General features: G+C 39.9%; 2 protein-coding genes across 3 annotated transcripts in view; one reads left to right on the forward strand and one right to left on the reverse strand.

Moving 5' to 3' along the window:
- B3GALNT2 (beta-1,3-N-acetylgalactosaminyltransferase 2) overlaps positions 1 to 6155 on the forward strand; it is a 30128-nt gene extending 23973 nt beyond the window's left edge. The window contains exons 8-12 of the mRNA XM_009885940.1: positions 460 to 643; positions 2323 to 2448; positions 4618 to 4777; positions 5171 to 5227; positions 5618 to 6155. Of these exons, the coding sequence (XP_009884242.1) occupies positions 460 to 643; positions 2323 to 2448; positions 4618 to 4777; positions 5171 to 5227; positions 5618 to 5752 (662 nt within the window). The 3' untranslated portion in view covers positions 5753 to 6155. The remainder of the gene's footprint in view (positions 1 to 459; positions 644 to 2322; positions 2449 to 4617; positions 4778 to 5170; positions 5228 to 5617) is intronic.
- Positions 6156 to 7001: 846 nt separating this feature from the next.
- Positions 7002 to 10727, reverse strand: part of TBCE (tubulin folding cofactor E) — a 25858-nt gene continuing 22132 nt past the window's right edge. Inside the window, exons 12-16 of one of the 2 annotated variants that reach the window (XM_009885936.1) lie at positions 10581 to 10727; positions 9917 to 9985; positions 8792 to 8851; positions 7347 to 7438; positions 7002 to 7094 (exon numbers count right to left, since the gene is read on the reverse strand). The exon at positions 10581 to 10727 is cut by the window's right edge and continues 5 nt beyond it. In XM_009885936.1, coding sequence (XP_009884238.1) covers positions 7002 to 7094; positions 7347 to 7438; positions 8792 to 8851; positions 9917 to 9985; positions 10581 to 10727 — 461 coding nt within the window. The remainder of the gene's footprint in view (positions 7095 to 7346; positions 7439 to 8791; positions 8852 to 9916; positions 9986 to 10580) is intronic. The other variant, XM_009885935.1, reaches the window with a different exon arrangement.

Genomic DNA, 10727 nt, shown 5'->3' on the forward strand with positions numbered 1-10727 from the left:
CTGTGCTACGTCAGAGCAGGAACAATTTGATTATGTTTAGCATAGGATTTTTTTGTTTGTTTGGGGGTTTATTTTTCATGCTAGATATATGCTTAGGAGTAACTGGTGTAACAGTAGTCGTCTTACTCTACTGGCAAGAGTAATAGTAAAGTCCCAGACACCTCTTTAATATAAAGAACCTTAAAAAGTGGAATCCTTTTATTACTGAAAAGGAAGACAATACATTTTTTACTTTAAACTTTCTGTATCAGACCTTATGCAAAAATGTATTTCTTGGTTGTCCTGCCACTTTTAACATTTCATACAAATTTTTAAATTAATTGTAGGGATTTTCATAGCCTCAGTGAGTTGAACACTTCTTCAGGTTCATTTTGTTAGTATGTCGTGTATGATTTAAGAGAAACACGTGAAATAGTATGTAGGTATGCATCTTTTAATGATGGGCGCTGTTTCTTTCAGAAGGTGATGCTCTTTTAAAAAGCCTCCATACTCGCCCAGAAAGGTTTACAAGTCACATAAAAAATCTTGAAAAAGAAGATGCTTTGTTGAAGGAAGAAAGCAGTACCTATGATGATATTGTTTTTGTAGATGTTATTGACACTTACAGAAACGTTCCAGCCAAACTGCTGAACTTCTACCGATGGTAAGTTGAAAACAAAGTATTTTGTCTTAGGAATCTTGTTGTCTCTAGTGCAAGAGGGTCCAGCATGTTACATTATCTGACAGGTTCCATGAAATACATACCTTATGTGACTTACTTCATCAAGTTGTATTTCGCTCTCACAATTTTGGGGACACGTAGTGAGTAAAAGATCTATACTTGAATGCTGACCCTTGGTGCCTCAAATAAGCATGAGCTGGCAAGACAGACTTCTGCTCTAAGACTCCAGGTGCGAATATTTTAATGTTTCCTTGTAATTTCTTTTAATTTGTTTCTCACTGAAAACTAGCAGCTTTAGTCTTTTAAAGGATGGCTTTTGGCCAGCTTGTATACTTAGTATTTCAGTTTGTGGCCCTTTACTCTTGTCCTGTCACTGGGCACCACTGAAAAGAGCCTGGCTCTGTCTGTTCACACCCTTCCTTCAGGTATTTGTATACGTTGATGAGCTCGCCCCGAAGCCTTCTCTTCTCCAGGCTGAACAGTGCCAGCTCTCTCAGCCTCTCCTCGTAGGAGAGATGCTCCAGTCCCTTCATCATCTTGGTGGCCCTTTGCTGGACTCTCCATCCACTGTGTCCGTGTCTCTCTTGTAGCAAGGAGCTTAAAACGGTGCACTGTACTCCAGATGTGGCCTCACCAGTGCTGAGTAGAGGGGAAGGATAGGAAGCTTGTGTACAGGGGGGACAGAATGTTGAGAGGAAGAATTTTCATAGTGTACTACATTGTCTATGGTGAATCTAATAAGTTATTACCTCTGATTTGCAATTCTTTCCATTACCCTGAGACAGCTGTTTCAATTAATTGATGTTGCTGTGGACTAAGGAATACAGCTGACACTTTTAGTTGCTTGCAAGGTTATGCACTTACTTAACAAATTTTATCGTTATGGATGTAACTGAAAAACTGAACCATGCTTTCGGTTCTAAAAAGGGAGTTTAAATGTCAAGACTTAGATCTTTGTGATCATTTCTTACAGGTTAGCAAATTTTTCAAGATTTAGTAATGAAAGGCTTAAGGAAAACACCTTTCTTGTTAAGAGAAATTACCCTTAAACCCAATTTTTGTTAGTCAAGCCAGGAATAATCCCTAGAATCTTAAGCTTGGTTATTTTACAAGTGACAGATACTCAATTATTTCAGACAATTAAAGATTACTTTTTTCATATCTGAAGGGTGTTTTACTGAGGAAGAGTAAGTACCGAGTTGTTTCCACAGATGTTTCTTACAACCTTCTACAGTTGTATTGCCCTTGAACTGACTGTCTCATCCAGAAGAGTAGGCTACTGACATGTAGCCACTGGCTTTTAACAGCTGTGCTGCCATCATCATCAGGGATTCATATCCTTGAGGTCAATACTGATTAAGATGGATTCATTAGTAAATCCACTGTCTGTACTGGAGAACAAAACTTCAAGTTTGTTTTCTTCAGCTCATACACAAATCCATCTTGTAAGATTATCACAGGATGCAGCTGCATCTCCCTTCTGTATGACAAGCAGTCAGCATTGGTCAATAGGGAAAATATTTAAAAGTTAAGGGTAGGAAAGACTTTCCTTCCCTCTTCCTTTCCCCTCTGCTTCCCAAAAAACCCTTGCATGTTCTGTTGCATAACTATAGTTTGTGGGCTGCAGCTCAGCATCTCATCACTTTTCTTTTTGGCTACAGGACAGTTGAATCAACGAGTTTTGATTTGTTGCTGAAGACAGATGATGACTGTTACATTGATTTGGAGGCTGTTTTTAACAGGATAATGCAGAAAAAATTGGACAGGCCAAACATTTGGTGGGGAAAGTGAGTTGTTTTTGGTTTTTTTTGGTTTGGTTTGGTTTGGTTTTGTTTTTTTTTTTTTTTTAACTTGTCTTTAAGGGATACCATGTCTTTTGTGAACAGTTTACTGCTTTAAGTCTATTTTCATGAGAGTTCCCCTCTTCTGCCTACGGAAGCTAGTTATAAAAAGCAGGACTTTTGTATGTGTAGAACTTTGAATCTCAGAATACAGAGATCAGTCCTTTACAATAGCTTTTCAGAGTGTGCCTTTACAATGAGTTGAACTTGCTGAACATCTTGCCTAGTTTTAAAATGTGTTGTGTATGTCCTTGTCATGGTACTTTAGTAAATAAAAGTATTCCAGCAGTACAGTAAAGTTAAAAGGCAAGTACATACTAGAATTGTTACTTTTTTTGAAGCCACTGTGATTTTTCTGTTGGGCCTGAGGAAATGGGTAAATGGGAGAAACAAAATTGCCTTTATAGTCTAGACTTTATTTTGAAGTCTGTGAATGACAGGCATTGCTACCCATTTAGCTGCTGTCTGCAATGGTACATCGGATTCATGAATTCTTGAGTAAAGGTCCCCAGCGTGTATTATACTTGTGTGATAACTAGGAGGATCAAAATAGCTCATCTCTGCCCATTCCATGGAATGCATTGTTACACTGGTATAACATCCAATATAGCAGAAAATGCTACACTGCTATAACACTCAATATAGCACAACTGCACCATGTGTCTTCCTGTTGCCCTCTGCTTACTGAAGAAAAACTGGCCTTTGCTCCTGAAGGTGTCTTTTTTCATAAATCTGGTACTGACTGTTGCTTACTTGTAAGGTGATTTAATAAGGTGTGTGGAAGAGCTGGCTATCTTGTGGTGATCTCAGAGATCTGAGTGGTGGGCATGTGTTCTCTGGCCTGTACAAAAACCCTGATTGCCTGGCGCCTGTTAAATTTCCTTGGGACTACCTTTACCACAAGGCAAGTCTAATAGGCAACAATGCTGAAATCACTACAGATGTATAAAATGACTAGCAAAGCAGGCGCTCCTCAGTCTGGAGGCGGGTGCACCCTTCCTGCTGTAACTCGCTAGAGAGGAGATACTGAGTCTAGAGTGAATTCAGGTATCAGATATGACTTTTATCTACTTGGTGCTTTAACATGTCAGCTTCAGCTGTGGAAGTGTAGAGTCTGATAACAGATCTGCCACTCAACTGTAACTCCTCCCTTATGGGGCTGTTGTCTGAGGTGACAATTCTTAGTAGCTCACTACAGCTTTTAGCTGCTTGTGCTCGTGACTGAATTCGGCAATGCTTGAACCTGCTGTATTGACATAGTTATGCCACTTAGCTGTGAGTGCAAGAAGTACTTGTAAGAGGAGCGTTAACACCAGCTTGTTCCTGAGCAGGCAAAGCAGGGCATTTCTCACCTCCTGACACAGCAGCTTAACAGGGTCCATAGCGCTGCACGGTGCGGCAGCGTGTTAAAGCTAGCTGTGCCACGCTGCCTGGGGATGGGAGTCAGCGTGGAGAGACTGCAGAGCAAGCACTGCTGGCTTTCTGCAGGCCTCTAGTACTAAGTACGATCTTCCTTAGAGAAGACGACTGCCAGGAAGGATTTTTGTAATTCACTGATGGCAGCCTTTGAACACCTGCTTTGTCGTTTCACTTGGAAAACAGCGTAGAGAAGTTATATGAGAAAACAGTACTTCGCCTTGCTTCCAGGTTTTTAAGCAGCTACTAGTTTTATCAGGAAAATGGGTTGTGTAACACTGGTTTAACTGCACACCTGCTGGAGGCACTGACTTTGTGTTGTGTTGATTAACCAAAGGGAGCTGGACACAGATGTGCCTGGTACAGAACATAGGTAAGGACACTTGTGCTTACCTGGATCAAAACCCAGCAGTGAGTGCAGACACGCTGAAGACCTGACTGTCAATGTCGTGTTTGTTTCTGTTTTGAGAACTTCCTCCTATTCCCCAAGATTGAGACCAAACAATAGTTACACTTTCAGCTGTTGTGTTCGATTAGATGTGTGCCCTAGAGAAGTAAGGCTAGGAATTATAATTAGGATCACCTTCTACTTCTTCCTCTTAGTATTGTTTATTATTAGTGTTACTGCAGTTGTTAGCTGTGTCCATAGGTTTCACAGAGGGCTTTGTATAAACATCTCACATCTAACATGGTCTTCAGTTTCAGACTAAACTGGGCAGTTGATCGAACTGGGAAATGGCAAGAGCTGGAGTACCCAAGTCCTGCGTATCCAGCCTTTGCTTGTGGGTCCGGCTATGTTATCTCCAAAGACATTGTTCAGTGGCTGGCAAGCAACTCTGAAAGATTAAAGACATACCAGGTATAGTCTGGGGCACAGCATGTGCATTGGGATGAGTTGGAAAGAATGTTGCTCAAGTGTTAGTGTTGGGTTCTTCTGGCTAATGCTGGCTAATGCTGGCTTTTTGCAGTGCTTTTGGTTGCTACACTTAGAGTCTGTCCTAGGTCCTAAGCACAACTGTTTTGGACTGAGAACCTCTGTAATCTTGGTATTTGTATGCTCTTCTTTCCAGAATAGTGTATTATCACAGGAAAGCTGGGAGGATTAATTAAACACGTCTAAAATAGTCAGACATAGGTTTTCGTAGTTACCATTTTTTACTGCTGATATATGCCACTTAATCTTGTGCAAAGTCATGCTTCATGCTTTCCTGCTGCTAATATCTGTATTTTTTATTTTAAATTATTATCTCAGGGTGAAGATGTGAGTATGGGCATCTGGATGGCAGCTGTAGGACCCAAGCGTTATCAAGTAAGTCTGAAGAAATTCTCTGATCTTGTGGAAAGAAAACATGCCTGTTGTTCCAAGTAGCATAAAACAGGGGAAATGTTTTTTTTTTCTTAAAAAATAAAAAATCGAAACAGCCATTGGATTAAAATCATAAAAAACTTGTTAAGATGTATTTAAAAGAAGAAAACGCAAAACCCCCACAAACCAGCGCCCCCCCAGCAGTCCCCACCCCTATGCCCCAAGGTCTCTGAATAGGTCTAGCAGATGAGAGAGGGCCATATACCTCTAGTTGCTGACCTTTGTGTGGAAAGTTTGTTGCTAGAAACAGTGAAAATGTGATTCTTGGCAGTAAAGATTGTTGAAAACCAAAGTCTTTGTAAGAAAAACTATTGAAATTGTTCTCTCTAACAGGATAGTCTCTGGTTGTGTGAGAAGACATGCGAGAGTGGCATGCTATCTTCCCCCCAGTATTCCCCACAGGAACTGAGAGCGCTCTGGAGATTAAAGGAACTGTGTGGAGACCCTTGTAGATGTGAGGAAAGATGATGGACTTGCCTTGGAAAACAGGGTAGCATATAACGATCACTGAGAAGTGTACATTTGGATTCATTTTTGGAACAATAAGGAATATTAAAGGTATCTCTTAATGTTGGGTTTCAACTAAAGCATAACAGTACTTGCACATCCCTTTTGATAATTACAAGCGGACTGACACTATCCATTTTCTATAGTATAGATGTTGATCTGACAAAAACCAAAATGTTTAAGATAAATTTCCTTTTTCTATAAAATCAAAGACCTACTTGTAATTAATAAATGCACATAAGAATGCCAACTAGCCTGTCTTTTGTAAATCAAAGTACTACTGATTTAACTCAGTGTAGGGCCGTACCAGGATCCAGTGGAGAGCTGTGCTCAGCACCAGGCTGTCTGGCAAGTCTTGCTGCAGCAGGTTCTGTGCCGCAGAGTGGGTGGGATAGCTTAGGGGTTAGGATTTTATGTTTAGTTTGTTTATACCATTGTCATTTTAGATAAAAACAATATCAAAGTTTGCTTATACCAAATCTTGAAGTACTGCAAACTTGGCCTGATTGGGAGGGATGTCTGGTAGTTGAATGTGTTATTAGATGTGAATCTGGGGGAGGTAAGTGAAAGTAAAATAAGATTGAGGAACAGCACACTAAAGAATGTAAAATAAATAGCAATGCCTTGCAGGACACTGAGAACTTATTTATACTGTGGTATATTAATGCTGTAGGATAGAATAAAGGTCTGTCAGATTTTGACCTTCGATAGTCTAAGACTGTGTAGATACTTCTACAATTACTGCTGTTTTACTTGTGTTTGCTTTAAGGTCTTTGGAAGTAGGTGAAAACAAAAAGAGCAAGTAGCCTCTTCCAGTGCAGCACTAATTTTGTCCTATTATAAGGAAAGAGATCACAACTCAATCACATACTCAGTTCAATAAAACAAATTCTCACCGCTGCAGTGGGAAGGTAGTATAAAACCTTGGTAAAAGGGTTACCTTGAGTTTTATTTAATTGAAGCATTTAAGCACTATTTGGTATCTCTCAAGAAAGACAATTCAGCCAAAAGCAAATGCTTTCATGGAGACTGACGATTAAGTTTAGGAGCTGAAAGTATTATTGTGTAGCCCTCTGGTGCCCCATATGAAATTCACATTCTCCCATACGTGTGTCCGGGCACAGGCTGTCCATAGTGTCTGCGGGCAGTCTGTAACTCTTCTGCAGTTCCAGCGTTGGCTTTTCCTTCAGTCTAGCAAGAGAGTCCCTTCTTACCACCGTACTAACACACAGTCTCCATTTTCTATTGAGTAAAACTGCAAAGGCTTTAAGTCATTGTCTAGTTCAACTTCTTTTCCTTCCAGCTAGAATAAGAAAGGAAAAAAAAACCTGATCAGACTTAAACTGAAATCTGTTTGAGTAAACCAAATATAGATCAGGCAGTTGCAGTCAGGGAGGATCTGCCATATTACAGGAATGAAATTAGGTCCTAAATTCCAGCACAAAGACTGCCCTCCTTAAGTGAAATCAATTTCATTAGGTAGTATTTTAGAACAAGCTATTGACCTTTAGCAGTATGCGGTATTTTGTTGTTGAATTACCCATTTTTAACTCACTTTAGAACTTTCGTAGGACAGTTTCAGTTCTGAGCCAGGAATTTTAAGTAGGCGATACAGCAATCCTTTGACCCTCTGAATAGTCATAGACTCTGTCAAGAAGAAAGAAAAGTTACTAGAAAAATGCTGCTACTACTGAGCTGTAGCGAAGTACTAGTGTTTCAACTATACTTGCTTATAGCAACAGTGAAAGGCTGTATTGCTGCTTCAGTGCTAACACTGCAATAATGTCTTTTGTACCTGAAACCATAACTGCTAATATCAAATGGAAAATGGTTTAATCTCTGGTGGATAGAACAGCACATGCTACTATGGTTTAAGCGCTTTGAGCCCATATACCAAATTAAAGTGTTACGGCTTCATAATTTACCTTTTTCGAGTTTGTATTTACTACGTGCTCAACTAAGTGACCTTTGGGACACATACCAGTCAGGTTCTGACTACTTGCATCTGGCGACTGTTCCTTAAAGTTTTCATTACCAGAAATTGGCTTTCCTGGCACAAATAAATGAATGTCACTGTGGAACCAATGCCATTCTTGGAAATGGCATTCCATTCATTAGTCCCAAACAAATTGCCAGCAGAGTTGTAGAGTGGTTTATATTATGAAGTCAGTTACACAAAGGGATATTTTTTTTGTAATGGATCTTGAAAGAGTAAATGTAGTTTGTTCCAGAGGTGATACTGGTGTTTGCAATAGATATACTCAGTATTTTGGTTGAACTTTCACTTCCTTTGAAGCTTTATCTAAAGGCACAGCAATAGTGAGTTATTCCTGTAATACCACATATTGTACTTAGACAAATATTTTTCTATCAAACATTTTTGTAAAAGCTGTATCTATCTGATTTTATGCAACTTGTGATAATAAATGTGATTTTTATTTTAGAATAAAGTTTGAGTAAGTCTTTTCTCTCAGACTCCATTCTGCCACATCTTTCCAAAATGTGGTTTGCTTTAGAACAAAATCTATTCATTCTAGACTCACTACAGGCACTAAAACTTCAAAAGACAAATTTGATACAGGTCAGGATTAGATTTCTAACTTAATGTATTAGATATTAGACCTCAATAGCTAGAATTGCAGACTAGGTAGAAAATTCCAACTGCACATTCTTATTATTTGGTTAACACACCCCACCAGACTTAATACCAGTTAATTAGCCTTTGATTGCTTCAGACACATTAATCATGAAAGGAGCAGCAGAGGTCATAAGACAAGCATCAACTTTCAGTCTTCAAGCTGGACTGAAAGTAAGCATGCAGGTCAGAAAAATAATGACACTTCCAAACAATTTCTACCTTTGTCACTTCTTTATATAACAGAGTCTTCAGGGGAGAATCTTCAGGAGCTGACAAAGCCAGAGGCAACTGCCAGTCTTTAATACAGTTATTTGAACAAGAGCTACAAATCAACTGCTTAAACACAAGCCAAGACTTCTTACCTGGTAGCTTTTTCTCTACTGGCTTCCGTTCAGGTTTCTCAGGACATTTAATTGTCAAAGCTTAAGGGAGAATGGTAAGGCATTAGTGAATGAATGTTAAGCCCTATTCTGTCAAGCGCACAGAGTCTTTCTAGTCTGTTTTTATTACAAATCGTTTCCCCTAGCTCCGCCTGATCTTCTGAAAAAGTTAGGATGATAGCCTGTATCCGAGCAGTTAAGATAGCATTTAGTCATTCAGTGAAAAATTAAAAGTAATTTTATTAAAATAATCAAGTTTTTATTCATCTCTGGTAAATTAGGGAAAATATTTTAAAAGTGACTCCCTAACACTTAACATGTTTATTTGACCAAAAGGAGTATTTACCTAAAAATGCTTAATTTCTAGTTAACTTTCTAAAATAAGCTGCAGTAGAATGGAAACTGCTTAGTCAGTTTAAAGCAGGTTTTTGACCCTCAGTATCTCAAAAGGCCCACACAAGCACATTTTAAGGAAGTTATTAGCCTAATTCTTTTATGGAGATTAAAAGCCTCATCCTTAAAAAAGATTTCTATTATGTCTAGCCAACTAGATTCTTTGTTCTATTTAGTCTTCCACCTAAATGCATTAGAATGTAATGCCTTAAATTACTATTTGCCCGAGGAGTAAAAAAAGGTGCAGTTCTATCAACTGGGAAACAAATCGACTGCAAGCCTGGGATGTAACCTAGTTTAAATATGGAGACTCAAATACCAAAGCTACCCATATTTTTCTTGACTGTCCTAAAGTTAAAAAGCTATAAAAAAACCAACAGTGCAGCTATTGAAGTTAAAATCTCAAGTGTCTTCTGTAGAGAAGCCATTCACAGTGTCAGAATGGAGTATTGATTACATCTATTCTCCATTAAGTCTTAATTAAGAAAATCATTCTGCTTGGGTTGAGGGGGGAAAAGAGAGAGACTACACAGACACAGGTACCTAGGTCAAACTCATTGATACACAGAGTTCAGAGATGCAGAATTACAAGCTGGAACTCTGTGATGTCTCAAAGACTTTTGAACCTTTGTTCTCCATCCACACCCAGGAAACACTAAGCTCAAAATATTCTAAAAGCAGAAGGAACAATTTTGACCATTTCTGGCCTCTTACTCAGAAGCTGATTTTTCAGAGTCAAAGGCTGTCGTCCCTTCAGTTCTCCTTCTTCAGGTGCACCGTATTCTGTGTGAGGGGAATTGCACTTAGACATATGAACCCTTCGAAGACTAAAACTCAACAGCAGCCTTAAGAGCACCGTGGGGTTGGATCAGGCACAAGCCTGTTGCCTCAGTTCCCTCGGCAGCCGGGATACCAAGCATAGAAAGCGGGAGGCTCCTGCAAGGCTGAGTGCTGCAGACATGAGCCTTCATCAACTGCTAGAGCATTTTGGAAGGTGCACAGGCACATGAGATGGGGCAGAGTAGGCGATACACACATAGAGGTGCTGCTTAACATTCCCACTTTAAAAAAGCCCTGGTTGGAGACAGCCACTGCCTGCTCACCAGTAGAGTTATGGGGAAGATGCTCATGGGTGTATCGCTAAGGCAGTGAGCCCAAGTTCCTGAGGCAGCAGTGCCCGGAAGGGTGCAGTACTATGCGGCTGCCCTGCAGATGCAAAAGCCATTTGCATGCAGGCCTGCCAACGGATGGGCCTTCTTACGGCAGTGGAAGCACACGGAAAAAGCACCAAGGGGAAGGGAAACTGAAGAGAGACCGAACCGGTGCTACCGCAATGCCAGAAGTGAGGAAATGCTAATTTTACTGTTCTTGTACTTACTAAGACAAAGCGCTGTGTATCTGGGATGGGCAGCAAGAAATTCTTCACTTGGTTTGTTTTTCTCTGGGTTCCAATGTCCACCAGCTGCTAACCAGTCATTTCCAAATATTTTGCGATAATCAAGCTCTGCTCCTCTTCTTTCAGCAG

Source organism: Charadrius vociferus, unplaced genomic scaffold, assembly GCF_000708025.1.
Source record: "Charadrius vociferus isolate BGI_N301 unplaced genomic scaffold, ASM70802v2 scaffold435, whole genome shotgun sequence".
Taxonomy (NCBI): Eukaryota; Metazoa; Chordata; class Aves; order Charadriiformes; family Charadriidae; genus Charadrius; species Charadrius vociferus.